The sequence below is a fragment of the Scylla paramamosain genome, chromosome 47 (genome assembly GCF_035594125.1).
Source record: "Scylla paramamosain isolate STU-SP2022 chromosome 47, ASM3559412v1, whole genome shotgun sequence".
In the NCBI taxonomy this organism is placed as follows: Eukaryota; Metazoa; Arthropoda; class Malacostraca; order Decapoda; family Portunidae; genus Scylla; species Scylla paramamosain.
In genome coordinates, this window is record NC_087197.1 from 2,215,001 (window position 1) to 2,232,500 (window position 17,500).

Below are 17,500 nucleotides of genomic sequence, written 5' to 3' on the forward strand. Positions count from 1 at the left end.
TGTTTAGCAAGACAAACAGAATAGTACACTGCAACACAAGCCTTAACGGGGAAAACTACTTTTAAGGTCGAAAAAAAAAATTTTTTCTGAAAATATTCGTGTGGGTTGCTGAAATATTACTCCGTACTGTGAGTAACGCTGCCACCTGTAAGAGCGTCGTGGTGGGTTTTAAAAATTAATTGCCTACTAGACTCTGCGCTGGGCATTTAAAACCTGACACGCTGTACCTTCACTATCTAATGTTTATGCCTCTTTTTTGTCTTATTTTTGTATTTTTTTTTGTTTGGTGTGGTACGATAACTTTCACGCTGCCGGCTGTATGCTCTACGCTTTGTCCTTGAGAACTCAATGAGAAGGGAGGGGGAGTGAAGTGCGTGTGTGAGAGAGAACGAGAGAATATTATCGATCGGGTTGATTGCCACACTGTGATTTTTTTCTCTTATTGTGTACGTGTTTCCTGTGATACACAATGGGAAGACGTAAGAGAAAGACCATTGCTTGGAGTGAAGCTGCAAGAAAAAGGAATGAAGGTCTACTGGGATAGGAAAAGTAAAGAAACATCGGCAACTCCAACTCCTTCCACATCCACGTGTGGCGAGGCTGGCGGGGGCTGGGCGACACTGTCCCGCTCCGCATCACCCCCTCGCCAGCTGATGAGGCCTCGCCAGCTGATGAGTTGCCAGTTATTACACCAGCAATGGAAAAGAGAGAGATTTCTAGCTGGAAAACTTGTTGATGAAGGTGATGTGGATGATGACAATGCCCTTTTGGTAATTTCAGTTAGAAGATTGAAAGAACTTCTGAGAGGAAACACGTGTGATGTGTGTGGGGAGAGGACCAACACATCCATAGAAAGGAAATACTTTGACTGTATAGTGAAAGTGACATGCAGCAATTGTGAGGTGCTTTTGTGTCACAGTGAGCCACGAAAAACAAAGGGTGCAAACTTTACTGAAGGTAACGCAGTATTGTTGTACCACAGCCTAAGTGATGGCTATGGAAGAGCAGGCCTGTCAAGGCTGTCTGCTCTCTTTGGGACACATGACATGACACAAGCTGTTTTCATGAACCATGCTAATTACTTATATAGTGCCATGACAGGGTATTATGAAAAAACAGCAAGCAATTGTTCATGATACAGTGAAGGAAGTAATCTCAAGGCAGGCTGATAAACCCATGCAAGAAAAAGTAGAAATCGGTGTTGGTTTTGACGGGACGTGGATGACTCGTGGTCATAAATCCCATTATTGGTGCAGGATTTGTGATAGAAATGACAACTGGATTTGTGATGGACTTCGAACTGCTCAGTAACTTTTGCAAGTCATGTTCAACGAAGAAGAAGCAGCTGAATGACGAGGAAAAATTTGAAGAGTGGCGAAAGAATGTTCATGTAGGCATGTGTCAAGCAAACTTTCATGGCTTGTCGGGACGCATGGAAGCAGAGTGTGCTATTAGAATGTGGGGACGCTCAGAAAACCTAGGTTTTCAGTACACTACATTTTTTGAGTGATGGAGACTCCAGCGCATTTACTGCTGTCACTGCCATGAACAATGGTGCAGGCCCCTACAATGTACAAGTAGAAAAAGAAGAGTGCGTAAATCATGTGAAGAAGAGGATGGGGACACGCCTCCGAAAATTGAAAGAAGAACTGAAGGAAGAAAAAGTCACAAAGACAGGAAAAGTAATCAGAAGAAGTGTTGTTGGGGGAAAACACCAATTGACAGACAGTCAAATAAATGCCCTTCAACAGTACTATGGGAAGGCAATAAAGGACAGTATTGGAACTGATTATATAACAATGAAGAAGAATATAATGTCAGGTTTCTTGCACGCCATCTCAAGGGATGGAGATGGAAACCACCACCATCTTCAGTGTAATCCATCCTGGTGTGTGTTCAAGAAAGCCTTGGACAATAATGAACCCATGCCTTCACATAACATCATGAAGAATTATCTCAGGCTTGAGAAGAAATATGAGGATCGAGTGAAAGCAATTTACCATGACCTGTCAACTCCAGCCCTGCTAGCAAGGTGTATGAAAGGCCACACCCAAAATAGAAATGAAGGCCTGCACTCCAAGCTTTGGCTACATCAAAAATAAAGCAAAGTTTGCAGGCCTGAACAGGGTGAGATTTATGTCTCAGCTCACCATACTGAACCACAACCTGGGATATGAATCCACCCACTTCATTGCCCATATAGGCTTCCCTTCTACTGCTGAGAGAATAAAAACAATGGAAAAGATGGACAAAAGCAGAAAATCTCCACGCCAGCAACAGAAGAAGAGGACCACAAGAAGGAAAGAGTCTGCATCTGCAGATTACCAGCCAGGCGGCTTTGACCTTTGATGTCAAGGCCTAAAACCTGGCGACAATGAGTTGGGTGGCGCCCAACGATACCCTTCCCTCTGAGGGAATAATGTTTTTTTCCTTCATAATTACATATACTTCCATGAAATGTAATTATGAGGGAAAAAAAGGGCACCAGGTGCCAATATATAAACTTCGAGGAAAATCCAGTGTGAGCACACCTTCCCAATGTAAGTGACCTGAGGTGACCTAAATGAGCTTCCTTGAAAGTATAGCCTCTTGAACATCATCAGTGTTAGATAAGGACACATGACACATTGTTGAATTAGAAAAAAGAAACATTATTGTATTGTATATTGTCACCCTAAACATAAAAGTGCGATTTTCTCAAAACTTAATTTCTAAAGGTTTAAAATTCTATATCTAAAGTTCTATTGCTCCGATTTTTTTGTTTTTGGTGTCAAAACACTTAGAAAACAGTCTTCTTCAAAACTGCATATTACCATTCCTTTTAATTTCAAAGCTCATAGAAAATACGAATTTTTTAGGTACTTTTTTTTTCGAGAACAAAAATCGCTCAGATTGCTTTTTTTTCTTGTGAACTTATTATTGATGATATGCAAATGGCGATATGCAGTATTGTTCTTTTGGGTGTCTTTTAACTCTCAACCAAAGATGACTCTTCTTCTTTGAATAGTTTTTCGTGAATACGATTTTTTTTTGTCTATATATAAAAAGTATGACTTTTTAAAAAGTAACATATCAAAATCTTTGAAAAAAAAATGAAAATATTCCCACAGGTACAGCACCAGGTAGTCTTTAAGCTGTAAAAAAATCATTGCTCTAGATGGAAAATTACGGCCACAGAAAATAAAACTGTGACCGAGTCACTGTAAAAGTAGTTTTCCTCACCCTTAACAAAGAAGCACATGGCAAAATATAAACATTACTACACTACAATAATAACAATAATTATACTTACCATGCTTTCTGCTACCACTACTACTACAATATTACATCTACTAATACTACTACATACTACAATATTACATCTACTACTACTACTACTACTACTATTACTACTACTACAGCTTAAAACTATTACTACTACTAGAATATCACATCTACTACTACTACTACTACTACTACTACTACTACTACCACCACCACCACACCTTACCACACCATGCAGAAATGGTTTGCGTTGATGTCAAAGTGAGCGGGTGAATGAGAGAGAGAGAGAGAGAGAGAGAGAGAGAGAAGAGAGAGAGAGACGAGGAGAGAGAGAGAGAGAAGAGAGACGAGAGAGAGAGAGAGAGGAGAGAGAGAGAGCGTCAGAGAGAGAGTCGAAGAGAGAGAGAGATGAATGGGGGCAGCAAGACCTGATGTATCTCACCACTCTCACTCACCACTCTCACTCACCACCTGCTCATGTTACACCACCACACACCACACACCACCAACCACCAAGTAACTCGTGCATAGACTTAAGGAGGGAGGAGGCGGGCACATAGTTACGGACAGAAGTTCCTGCCAGCCCTAGAGGGAGAGGTGAGAGAGAGACAGACAGATAGACAAGTGCGGCAGACACAGCAACATTACAGCTTAGTGTTGCGAGTTATGTCCAAAAGGGAATTGTGTTTAACTTATCCTGGTTCGGTAAATGCTACGAAAAATGTTAAGTTGATTATGAGAATTTTAGACATCAAGAAAAAGAAAAGGTATTATTTTATAGAAAGCCACAGCAAGATTGGGGAGGGGCTCTTGTAAAAATATAAGGCTTTTAACTTACCCTAGCTCACTAAATGCTACAAAAATATCAAGTTGGCTATGAAAGCTTTAAGCGTTAAAAATAGATAAATAAATAAAAGCATTATTTTACAGAGAGCCAGACATAGACTGGGGAGAGATGATTGTACAAATATGTCTTTTAACTTATCCTGACTCACTAAATGCTATGAAAAATATTAAATTCACTATGAGAGTTTTAAACACCTAAGAAAAAAAAAACATTATTTACAGAGAAACACAACAACATTGGGAGACAAGTTGGGAAGGATGGATGAAAAACAGAATAATTTTTTAACTTATCCAAAGTCACTAAATGCTAGGAAAAAAAACATCACATTCACTCCACAGGACCTTAAAGAGCTAAAATGAAGCTTGGTTATATTCTCACAAGACATGGAAAGTGCATGGTAGGACTGAAGAACACCTGGAGATGGTGTGTGACAGAGGAGGAGGAGGAGGAGGAGGAGGAGGAGGAGGAGGAGGAGGAGGAGGAGGAGGGCATGACAATGATAAACATCAGAGACAAGATCTATGAATGCAAACAAACACTCAGGAGACTGAAGAAGACCTGGAGGAGGAGGAAGAGGAGGAGGAGGAGGGCATGACAATGGTAAACATCAGCGACAAGCTCTATAAATGCAAACACTCAGGACAAGATCAAAGAGAGGACTGAAGAAGACCTGGGGATGCTGTGTGGAGAACATGACAACTGGAGACCTGGTGATGCTGTGTGGAGGAGGACATGACTGGAGGAGACCTGGTGATGCTGTGTGAAGAGCGGAAACCTGGTGATTGCTGTGTGAAGAGTGGAAACCTGGTGATGCTGTATAAAGAGCGAGGAACCTGGTGATGCTGTGTGAAGAGTGGAAACCTGGTGATGCTGTGTGAAGAGTGGAAACCTGGTGATGCTGTGTGAAGAGTGGAAACCTGGTGATGCTGTATAAAGAGCGGAAACCTGGTGATGCTGTGTGAAGAGTGGAAACCTGGTGTTGCTGCGTGGAGGAGGACATGACCGGAGGAGACCTGGTGATGCTGTGTGAAGGAGAACATGGCAAATGGAAACCTGGTGATGCTGTGTGAAGGAGGACATGACAACTGGAGACCTGGAGACCAAAGACTTCAAGAGGTAGGATAGACTAATGCTTGTGAACCCTGTGATGAATGACAAGAACGCGAAGAAGTGACTGCACAGCCTAAGAGACGACCGGCAATTAAACAAGAAGCCCTACGAGGATGTTTAAATGTACAGGGACTTGGGAGGTTAGGAGTTTTTCTGCCTCCATCCTGCCTGAAGACGAACACAAGAACACAAGAACACACGAACAAAGGAACAAATCAGCTGACCGTTATCCTACACGACCTGTAATGGGGTCATGAAATGGATGGGAGGAAGAAGAGAGAGGAAGAGAGGGAACAGATGGTTAATACTGAAGTGACTGAATGTGCTAACCATCACTCTACACAACTTGCAATGGGGAGATGAATGGGGAGATGAATGGGCTAGTGGTGGTGATGGGATGAAGGAAATGGGGGCAAAGAGGAGAGATAGAGAGAGAGACAGCTTGGCAATGTTGAAAGTTGAAATATCTTATCCTAATCTAAAGAGTTAAAAACATCACTAACCTGACCTGGATATAGATAAGAGCTAGTAGGGGGAGGGAGGGAGGGAGGAAGAGGGGGAGGGAGGGAGGAGAGGTTATATAGGGGTCATATCTTAAATTCAAAGGGTTAGAGCATCACCAAACTTGGGAAAGGATTAGCAGAGAGAGAGAGAGAGAGAGAGAGAGAGAGACAGAGAGAGAGAGAGAGAGAGAGAGAGAGAGAGAGAGAGAGAGAGGAGAGAGAGAGAGAGAGAGAGAGAGAGAGGAGAGTTAAATAGATATCATAACTTATTCTAAACACTTTCAATTAAAACAAACAAACAAACAAACATCACACAGTTGGCACACACAACACACCACCACACCTGCATCACACACCAGTCATCACCACAATGCAAGATAACGGTGACTGCACCCAGCCACACCACAAGCCCACAACCATGCCAATACACTGCCAAAGTCACAGCCACTACACCACTAACAGCCCCAGCAACACCAACAGGCAAGCCCTTTCAATCACCACCACTGCAACCACCTCATCACAACTTGCATTTTCACTAGTCTCCTCCCATCGCCTTAAGAGGAGTAACAATTTTTTTTTCTTTGTTGTTATTGTGGCATAGCGAAGCGTAAACGAGGAGATAAGATAGGAACAGTAATTTTTCATCTTAAATCGACGAAAAGATTAAAAAATATACAAGATAACGTTAAATTCATAAACAAAATTTTTCATCGGCGTTCACTTTCAAAGGAGAGAGAAGAGAGAGAGAGTGAGAGAGAGAGAGAGAGAGAGAGAGAGAGAGGAGAGATGAGAGAGAGAGAGAGAGAGAGACTTGCGTAAATTAAAAGTTGACTTAACAATAGGAAAATATTTTGAGAGAGAGAGAGAGAGAGAGAGAGAGAGAGAGAGAGAGAGAGAGAGAGAGAGAGAGAGAGAGAGAGAGAGAGAGAGAGAGAGAGAGAGAGAGAGAGGTAAATTATGGGCAAAAATATTAGTTATTATCGGTAGAAAATCGACATAACTTTCTTCAATTTACATTTAAACATTGACTTGGTGTGTTTATTTAAATTTATTGCGAATTTATTTTATTACCTTTGTTTACTTTGTGTATATTCGTATTTATTATTGTTATTTATTTACCGAAGAGAGAGAGAGAGAGAGAGAGAGAGAGAGAGAGAGAGAGAGAGAGAGAGAGAGAGACGAGAGAGAGAGAGAGAGATCCATGACCCAAACTATGAAGGTCACACGTGCATGCATACATACATACATACACTACACTCACACGTAGCACACACAGGTCACTCAAGGTCACAACATACACCATGGGGTCGGGAGCGTGACCTTGAGAGAACAGCAACAAGTAGGCAAGGCAACGTGACCCAGAGTGACCTGACATAAATCCCTCCCATTCACCCCCATTGTTGCCCTGCCTATGACCTCGACAACAGGTCACGCGGGTACTAGGAAAGGTCACCTGGTCAATGGGCATTCCGAGTCCATCCGCTACGAACTGGAACCGCCGGGAGCCTAAGTAAAATTCCTCCCAGTGCGGTACAGCGTCTTCGGGAGCCATAGCGAAGGCGTCTGGGAGCAGCGTGATGTACACCCTCCCTCTACAAGGCTTGAGCCAACACTGAGCCCAGCCTTCGTCACCCTCCATAATAATGATGACGTAATTCTTTTCCCTTTCCCGAATCCCTCTTTATCTTACTAGCCTCACATAGTTGTAGTTTTATTCATGTAGATTTTATTATTTTGGGTTGTTTTAGGTAATTTTGATTGCATAAAGAGGTGCTGAACGTGTAGGAAAAATCAGGAAAATTTTAAAATTGGAAGCTTTTGTAGGTTTTAAGTCATAGACGGTGGTGGCCTTGAGGTGCAGCCGCGTGATCCTCCTCCTGATGGTCTGATCCTCCCTCCCTACCTCCAATCCCCTCCCTCCCTTCCCTTCCTTCGCCTCGCCTCTCACCCACACACTTCCTTAGGACACCAGCCTTATAAGAAAGCCCTTCACGTCATCGATCTTTTTTTTTTCCTATCCTCCTAAAGGTTATTGTGAAATAAATAATTGCGACACTGTGATCTCTTTACGCCTCACCTCCCAAACTTCTAATTTTTTTCACCCCACATACGTTGACTGGATGAATAAAAGTGTTATATATTTTTTTTCTGTATCAAAAGCCTCGTAACTTTGTGTTTTTTTTTTTTTTTTTTTTTTTGCCTACCCACACTGTCTCCACCTACACTTAACACCACCACTCCAATAAGACACGTCCACTAGCTCCCACAAACAATACCAAAGCTATGCCTGCTCTATGATATCTCTGAACAGACACCTTATTTATTGTGACCTAATATGCCTAACAGAACGCTGACCTGACTATAGCCTTGTTGTCCGCGATAAAAGCTAAAAAATTTCATAAGTCTTCCACCAGGAGGTCTATATCGTCATCTTTTGCTTCTCTTCTCGCTGGTAGAGTTGAGAATGATTTTTTTTTTTCCATCACTCTAGCGTTGGGACTGTTATAGTGAATCCAAGCACTGTTATTAGATGTCAACTTGTATTAATTCATATTAACCCGCCACTATCCGCCTTTATAACGGCACTCGATATAATTTAGTTAACTTTTACCCTAATTTTTATCAACATCATCTTTTTTGCAAGTCTCATTATTTTCCTCACCAAACCCTTTCATCCCACCAAGCAAAATGTACTTAATAAATCCAACGTATAGAGTATTGAATCCCTTGTCGGCCAGCTGAGCCTCGCCCCTTATACTTCCCTCCACATAAACATTGCGGCTCCTTGCTCTCATAACAACACTGCTACGCTCACACACTCAGACAGATTATTACTGTGCCCTAGTGTCCTGTAGGAGCCCAGGACGACATGTGACTCCTTCTGCAGTACACGTAGCCTCCAGGGGCAGCCATGGCGTCTGAAATAGAGACATACATCGCCCAAAACTGTGTGTGGGAGAAACTTCCTCTCTCCGTCAGACAGGTGAGACCTCCTCTGGTATGGGTTGTGGTGGTGGTTGTGATGGGTGAGTAGTAATAGGATGGTTGCGGTTGTGGCAGCAGGTAATAGGTTGTGGTTATGGTGGTAGTAGTTGAGAGTAACGGGTTGTGGTAAAGGTGACAGTGGTGGTGGTGGTGGTGGTAGCGGGTTTGGTGAAAATTTATAATAACTCCTTGTCACATAATGAACACCTCCCGTTTCTCCCAACAAATTTGAGGGACCTGTGGGGAAGCAGAGGTTTCGGGGAGGGAGATGCGGAGAGTGAGGTCGTGTAGTGCTGGAAGTCAAATTAGGGGATATTTTGACATTCATGAAAAAGTTTAAGAATGTGACGCTACGTTTTGACAAGTGGGAAAATTTCTATCCTGACAACCTAGCATTACCTTACATTACTAACCCGACTAGGGAGTTGTGCCCCCCAGGACCCCCTTAAGAGAGCTAAAATTAAAATGTAGTAGTTGAAACATAAAAGTATAAAAGATTAAAAACATTGAAATTTATGCACCCAAGATAATCATTTGCATTTCATGATTAACAAATCTAAAATTAAATTACAAAGATGTAAAACAACAAGGTTAAGAAATTAAAGATTAAAAAATAGTTGGATCTCCCCCTTAGGTTATGGTGATGGGGACAGTGATGGTGGTGGTGGTGGGTGTGGTAATGGTGACGCTGGTGCTGGTGGTGGTTCAGTAGTAATGGTTGTGGTAATGATAATAAGTGTTTAGTAGCAGTAGTTATGGTAATGGTAACATACATTAGTGATGGTATTGGTTACTAATAATTTTAATGTTAAGAAATGGGTTAGCAATCATGTATATTTGATAGCACTGCTTATTTCTCTTTTTTTTTCACCTGTTGCAGCTGCTGGGGAACTCACAGAAGGAGTATGAGAAGCAGGTGGCAGAGTACAGCATCAAGACGCAGCAGAGGTTCAGGGGAAACTTGGGTAAATATTGCAGTGATGATGGCAGATGATAACTATTGATTTATTCACCAAGGAAGTCCTTACACATACAAAAAAACACAGGTAAAAACAAAAAAAAAAATACATTATCAACTAAAATAACAAAAACTGATTAAAAAAAAGCATTAATAAAAGCATAGAGAATATTAAAAAAAACTATAGAGATCTTATTAAGAGGCTGCATTAGGTTACAGTGCTAATGGAAAGAAAAATCAAAGCAGGTGAGAGGAATGATAAAAAAAAAAAATGATGATAGCAAAAATATTCAAAACTTCAGATCCATAAATGTTATAATGTTCACGTATCAAGACCCATCCTTGTTGCCACCTTCCAAATATACCACAGACACAACACCTGCTTCCCCTGCCATTAGCCAAGTCCATGCCAGGCTCCTCAGCACAGGTGTGGCCTTAATAACACCTCCCATTACCCAGCCAGCCCCTCTCCCCCACCACACACCTGCATTACTCACCCTCATCACGCTGCCCTGCCCCACACACCTGGATAATTAAACCGTCCCCTGTTGTAAAGTTAGTCACCAGGTGTTTGGCATATATATATTCCTTGGATGTTTATTTCACCACTTTTTAAGCTTTTTTTATATTGGTGCTGTTTCTCCTCTTTGGTCAACTTCAGTGTATTTTCTACCTGGTTCATTTTGTTTCCCTTGTGACTGAGATCCAGATGTTCTTGCTTGTGTTTTTCAAGCTTGGCGGATTCCTTTTATAACTATTTTCAAAGACCTTGTTTATCTTGTACTTATTTTCTGCCTGGTTCCTTTACTTCTCTTGCAGCTTGAGCTTCAGATGTCTTTGCTCTTTGGCTCGAGGTCCAGATGTGTTTGCCTGTGCTTTGAAGTGTGGTGGGTTTCCATTATAACTGTTTTCAAGGGCCACACCAATTTGTCAGGTTCTCATGAGTGTTTTCCTGTTGATAGGTGTAGAATCCTTGTTAACCTATTCACTGCAACACCAAACAATTAGCAGCACCAGAAGCAATCTATGAAGTCTTTACAAGTATCTACAAGAAAATTAGGGATGAAAAAGAATACGTTTTGCAATATCTACCCAGTGCAAAGATTGGATGTGGCTGTACAACAAGTCAAGGTGTCTCAGAGTGATTGGTGATTAGGGAAAGGTGTACCATGTGGCAGTCATAGAGTTAATTATCACCTTGAAAGATTGAAAAGGCCAACAACTTCCACTATAATCTGTAAGACTACACCTGGAATCATGAAAACACCCTTGAAAACCCCAGTAACTTGCACCACACCCTGTCAACAACTTCCACTGTAATCTTTCAAACTACACCTGGAATCATGAAAACACCCTTGAAAACCCCAATAACTTGCACTACACCCTGTCAACTGGTGAAGATAAGAGGTTGGAGAATGTGACCTTGATGTGAAAGCCAGTAGGGTGTAGTAATTGCATCTTAGAAATCCTGCATACAAGAATACAGAGATAAACAGTAGATGGTGAAGTAGGTAAGGCTGGTGTTGATGCTTTCTCCTGAAGGTGGTGCAGTAGATGTATCCCGTGAAGTGACTTGGTGCTCTGGATGACGATATGTTGTGGTGGGAAGGAAGTGTAAATATTTATTGAAAGACTGAGAATGTGAAATGTGCTGGTTAAGCCATTGCCAGCATTAGTGATATTATTATGCCCACACATGCACACCCATACCTCTCTCACACACACACACACACACACACACACACACACACACACACACACACACACACACATACACACACACACACACACACACACACACACACACACACACACACACACACACACACACACACACACACACACACACACACACCTGCACACATCCTTTTTTTATATTCTGTCTATCTATCTATGTATTTATCTATGTATGGTCTCTATCTCTTTCACACACACACACACACACACACACACATTATATTTGTCCTCAAAAGAAAGGATATTACAAACTTGACTCAGTTCTATAAAGATGAAGTTATGTAAGAACAGTTAGGTAAGATCTAGTTAGTTCTTTTTTGGTCGTTTTTTGGGGGCCTGGTGTCTCATTGGGCTTTTTTTTATATATGAATTATTTATTTTTTTATTTATTTATTTATTTTTTTTTTGCCCTTGGCCTGTGTCCCTCTTACATGAAAAATAAATAAATAAAAATGCATACACTTTCAAAACATCATTAGCAGCAGCAGTCACATAAAAAATAGATAAATAAACACACACAAACTACCACCATCACCACCACCACCACCACCACCACCACCACCAATCTGACACCCCTTTCCTCTCACACCCCCACAGTACGACAATTTGTGAAGAATGAGAGAGCTTACTACGAGGACCTGCTCTCCTATAGCCGGGCGCACCTCATGATGTACCCCTACCACCTGTCTGACGTGGTGGTGAAGGGTCTCCGGGTGACGCCCTTCCAGTACTACATCTCCATCCTCACAGAGATCATGACGGCCGAGAAAAGCTACGACTCCCTGCCTAATTTCACTGCCGCGGATTGTAAGCTTTGATGACGTCTTTGCTTTTGTGGCTTACGTTTTTTATATTTGTTGTTGTTTTTATGCTTCATGTGTTGTTGTGAAGTGTACTGTATCATATTCCTGTCCCTTTGTAATGAGGTCCTTCCCTGCAAAAGTCTAACCTAATTTGAAACCCCCTTGACTAAACCTAACTTTAATCCAAAATTTCTTGTGTTAACTTATCCTAAAAGTCCCTGAATAAAACCTAACTTAACCTAACTTAACTAAACCTAACCTAACCTAACCAAACCAAAAACTGACATACCCACAACATCCACAGGTCTGCGTCTCCTCGGCATAGGTCGGAACCAGTACATTGACCTCATGAACCAGTGCAGGTCAAGCCGCAAGCTGTTTCGAAAGAAGAATGTGAGGGACCTCCTGCCAGCCCTTCCCTCAGAAATCACAGTGGAGTCCTGGTGGATGGTGTGTGTGGGCTGCATCACTGAGGACGACATCAAGGTGTGTGGTGGTGTGTGTGTGTGTGTGTGTGTGTGTGGCAGCTGGGGAGGTTATTAAGTCTTTGATGGTGATGTGGGGTGATTGATAAGGTTATTAAGACTTGTGGTGATGCGGGGGTGTGTGTGTGTGTGTGTGTTTGTGACTGGGGTGGTTATTAATATTTGTGGTGGTGTTGGGTGTTGTGTGCGTGTGATTGGGGAAGGTACTAAGGTTTGTGGTGGTGATGTGGGATGTTGTGTAGTGTTTGTGGTGTTTGTGGTGTGTGTGGTGGTGTGTGATGGACAAAGACATTCATACATTTACTAGTGAGTGGCATTGATGTGACATGCTGTGGCAACCCATAACATTGCTCCTTGACATAAACTTACCCAGCATAACGTAAGAACACAAGTGGAAGGGAAGGACAGCTGCAGGAAGCCACCAGGCCGACACGTGGCAGTCCCTACATGATGCTCCACCTTGACCACCATCCCTCCCACACAGAGCTTGGTGAAGGAGAGGGAGAAGGTGGTGATCGACTCCTTAATTGATGAGGGGTCGCAGAAGGCCGGTGACCTCGACAGGGAGTGTGTGCATAGCTTATATGCGTGAGTACTGGGTCAGGCACAGGGAGAGAGGGGGGATGGATGAGTGAAAATACGTAAAGCTTTTAGGAATGTGGGAATTAAATAGAAAAGAGCTGGGTCAGGGAGAGATGTAGTAATGAAAGAAGATAATTAAAAGATGTAGAAATTTATGGATGAAGCAAAAAGTAAATAAATAAAAAGAAGTGTTTGAGTTGATATATGAAATGAGTACAGAGATGAAGCAGGCAGAGAGAGAGAGAGAGAGAGAGAAAAGGATTATGTTGGTGCTTAGTCATGTACTGTGTTATATTCCTCTATTCTCTCTCTCTCTCTCTCTCTCTCTCTCTCTCTCTCTCTCTCTCTCTCTCTCTCTCTCTCTCTCTCTCTCTCTCTCTCTCTCTCTCTCTCTCTCTCTCTCTCTCTCTCTCTCTCTCTCTCTCTCACTTTATAATACACCTTTGTTTTCTTTCATCTCTACATATACCCTTGCATACCTTCCATTCATTTGTTTATACCAATGCTCATAGTACTTTCCTTTCTTTCATTTCTTCTGCACTAGAATAATGAGTATAAGTGGCTGGAAACCTCCTCCTCCTCCTCCTCCTCCTCCTCCTCCTCCTACTATACTACTACTACTACTACTACTACTCCTTAAACATGATCTATACTATACTGGCACTCAAGCACAACAAGTCAAAACGTAAACAAACCCAGAAACGTGATGTAACATGTAGCCACACCAACAGGAAGGGGCTGGTGTACCTGGATGTGCCAATCAACGACACAGACCTCATCTCTGTGCCGCCGCTGGAAGGCTTCGTCATGAACAGGGTGCTTGGAGACTACCTGGAGAGCCTAATGTACAAGATCTTTGTCTCCATCGATGAACACACTCATGTCTGTGAGGTGTGTGTGTGTGTGTGTGTGTGTGTGTGTGTGTGTGTGTGTGTGTGTGTGTGTGTGTAGTAAGTTAACATGATCTAAACACTAGTACTAGAGGCAAAAAGTCAGTTGCTGTTAGTTACTCTTTTGTATTTATCCTTATGTAATTCACCACCTCTTCCTCCTCCCCTTCCACCATTCCCCTTACAAGGAGCAAAAAATCAGTTGCTGTTTTGGCTACCTCATGTACTCATATGTAAGGGCTATGCAGAATTGAAAAGAATTATTATGTAAAATGTATTCTGTCAACAAACTAACACATTTCCTGCTGCTCCTCCTGTTCCTGTCCCTCCTGCTCCTGTTACCCCTCCTGTTGTTCCTCCTGTCCCTCATCCTCCTACTCCTGCTCTTGTTCCTCATCTTTCCGCCCCTGCTCTTGTTCCTCATCCTCTTCCTGTTCCTTCTCCTTCTGGTCCTCCTACAGCTGGCTAAGATGCTGGAGATCGACCTGTCTCTCGTTAAAGTGGCCATCTCCCTCTTCTGTCGCCTCGGATTTGCCCACAAGAAGAATGCCGAGACCTCCACACTTGAGATGCATCCGTCATGGGAGGCTGCCACCACCTCCCTCAACTCCAGGAAGAAGTGGGTGATGGGGAATGGGGGATGGGGTACGGAGATAGGCGAATTGAGAAGGGGTGTAGGAATTTTATGATGGGGATTTGAGTTGTTTTTATAGGGATGGGAGTGATGGGTGATGGTGTGTCAGTAATGGGGTGATGGGGAAGATTGGGATTTTGTGATGGCGTTTATTGTTTTTTTTGTTTTGTTTTTTTATCTATTTATTTATTTATTTATTGTGTGTGTGTGTTTTGTTGTTATTGTTTTTGTTGCTCTTGTTGTTGTCAGTCATGTAGAGTTTATTATTGTCATTATTTTTGTTGTTGTTGCTGATTTTTTATGTTATGTGCTCTCTCTCTCTCTCTCTCTCTCTCTCTCTCTCTCTCTCTCTCTCTCTCTCTCTCTCTCTCTCTCTCTCTCTCTCTCTCTCTCTCTCTCTCTCTCTCATCACTATACATTCCCCATTCCTTCCTATCTCACCATTTTATCTTCCTCACCATCACCACCATCACCATTCTGCCTTTCTCCTCACCATCCTTCCCCTCACCATCACAGCATGCCAGCATCCACCACAGCAGATGACCTCCTCCTTCTCGAGCTGGAGTCTGCACTTGCCGAGACCACGCCGGGGGAGGGAGGCATGGAGGACCCAGGCCAGACCACCCCTCACACCCCCATAGACGATCCCTTGGCTTCAGGATTCTCGTTTCCCGGCCAGAACAAAAGGATTGCGTTCCTCTATGACTCAACGCTAACAGCCTTTCTTATGATGGGGAACTTGTCGCAGGTGTGTGCAGTGTCGTCGCAGGTGTTTGTGTGCGTGTGTGTGTAGTAGGAGTATATACAAGGATGGTGTGTGTGTCTGTTTGTGTGTGTGTACTAAGCGTTATTGAAAAGTGTAAGTGTTAAAGTGAGTACGTTGCTGTGTGTTTAGCATGTCACTGTCCTTGCAGGGTCTCAAGAGTCATGCAGTCACCATGTTTGAGGTGGGCAAGATGCTGGATGAGGGGCTGGACTCTCTCATCTCAGAGCTGGACAAGATACAGAGGTGAGGGAGAGACAGACAGACAGACAGAGTTGAGGAGACAGAAATAGATAGAGTTGGAGAGACAGACTTACAGACAGACAAAGACAGTTAAGAGACTGACAGACAGAGTTGAAGAAGCAGACTTAGAGAGAGATAGAGTTAGGGAGACCGACAGACAGAGTTGAAGAGACAGACTTAGAGAGAGACAGAGTTAGCGAGACAGACAGACAGAGAGTGAGACACAGTTGGGGAGACAGACAGACAGACAGTTGGGGAGAAAGACAGAGAGAGTTGGGGAGACATACAGACTGTCAGATGAACACAGAGATGAAGTGATTATTATTTTTCATTGTCATTTTCTGTTTTGCAAGAGTCTGGTACTTTGAGGTGCTTACTGTTGAGAAGACTGGGTGTATATGTGTGTCTCATGAACTATTTTGATTGAACTTGATTTGATTGTCTTTTATTGCTTCCCTGATGATATTGTCTTGTTTGATCCTTTGACGGTTAAAGTTTGTCGTATTCTGCTGTGGTAACTTCTAATAGGGACAACCAAAGCATGACATGACCCATTCCTCAGTCATCACAATATTCCCACCACTTCCCTTCACTCACCATCAACAAGCACCACCACTACCACAGCAAACCGTCACCCAGAACCCTTCGCTCACCACAGCAATCCATCACCATAAATCCTTCACTCACCACCACCACAACTACCCATTACCCAAAACCCTTCACTCACCACACCAAACCCTTCAGTCACCACACCAATCCCATCACCCTAATCTCTTCACTCACCACTATAAAGTACCACCACCATCACAGCCATCCATCGCCCTAATCCACCAACCCCTGACCCTCACTCCTCAGGTCAGACTCCGAGGGTGAGGCACAGAGGTACTTTGAACACGCCCTCACCCTGCGCACCTCAGTTACCTTCCTGCGTCACAACCGGGAGCTGTGTCCGCCCTCCCAGGACCTGCCGCCAGCCCTCGATCTGATCCGCTGGGAGAGTCTGAGCAACCTGGACCCCGCCACCACTGCCAGGCTACTCAAAAAGAATTACCAGTGAGTGAATGGGGAGTCTTGGGTGTTCAGTGTGTTTTGTTGAGTGCTGCTGCTTCTCAGTGGTGTGGTGTAAGTTGAGGTGGTGGTGACTGTATTGAGGAGGTGTTGAGTGGGTTGGTATTGGCACATCAGGAGAGATCGTTGCAAGATCAGTGAGGGGACTAAAGATCTTGATTTGATGTTCGGAGGAAGACACTGCAAGATTAAATGTCAGAGAAGAGGTTGACCATGACTGAAGCAGACTGGGAGAGACTCACTAGTCATCTTAATACATAAAGAAAATAACATTAAACAAAATTGTAGTGATGACATGTCTTGAGTCCCAGAGGCTTGGAGGACTGGCCTGTAAACTCCTTCAGTTTGCCTTTATTCCAGTTTTCTTGCCCTTGGCCAGAACCCATCTTACAAAAATTAAAAAATCGAAAAAACTGCTTCCCCCGGTTATCTACACATCACTGCCTCTCACCCACAGGTTCCTGGTGTCCATGGCCCCACTCAGCTACGAGATCTCAGCCATTGAGGGAGAAACGCCACCACATTTTGGCCCAGCAGTCCCTGAGGTCAACTCCACCTGGTTCAAGCTGTACATCTACCACATCACCGGGTCAGGGCCTCCCTCGCTGCTGCTGCCCCAGGGTGTGTG

General features: G+C 43.2%; 2 protein-coding genes across 2 annotated transcripts in view; one reads left to right on the plus strand and one right to left on the minus strand.

Annotated features, from left to right (window-relative positions):
* The window catches only part of LOC135095017 (lysophospholipid acyltransferase 6-like), a 25,922-nt gene extending 18,591 nt beyond the window's left edge, over positions 1 to 7,331 (minus strand). The window contains exon 1 of the mRNA XM_063995633.1: positions 7,178 to 7,331. Within this exon, the coding sequence (XP_063851703.1) occupies positions 7,178 to 7,276 (99 nt within the window). The 5' untranslated portion in view covers positions 7,277 to 7,331. The remainder of the gene's footprint in view (positions 1 to 7,177) is intronic.
* Positions 7,332 to 8,482: 1,151 nt separating this feature from the next.
* Positions 8,483 to 17,500, plus strand: part of LOC135094984 (protein FAM91A1-like) — a 22,342-nt gene continuing 13,324 nt past the window's right edge. The window contains exons 1-11 of the mRNA XM_063995542.1: positions 8,483 to 8,707; positions 9,590 to 9,674; positions 12,002 to 12,211; positions 12,512 to 12,693; positions 13,177 to 13,280; positions 14,006 to 14,165; positions 14,626 to 14,783; positions 15,315 to 15,546; positions 15,713 to 15,807; positions 16,660 to 16,857; positions 17,330 to 17,493. Coding sequence (XP_063851612.1) covers positions 8,636 to 8,707; positions 9,590 to 9,674; positions 12,002 to 12,211; positions 12,512 to 12,693; positions 13,177 to 13,280; positions 14,006 to 14,165; positions 14,626 to 14,783; positions 15,315 to 15,546; positions 15,713 to 15,807; positions 16,660 to 16,857; positions 17,330 to 17,493 — 1,660 coding nt within the window. The 5' untranslated portion in view covers positions 8,483 to 8,635. The remainder of the gene's footprint in view (positions 8,708 to 9,589; positions 9,675 to 12,001; positions 12,212 to 12,511; positions 12,694 to 13,176; positions 13,281 to 14,005; positions 14,166 to 14,625; positions 14,784 to 15,314; positions 15,547 to 15,712; positions 15,808 to 16,659; positions 16,858 to 17,329; positions 17,494 to 17,500) is intronic.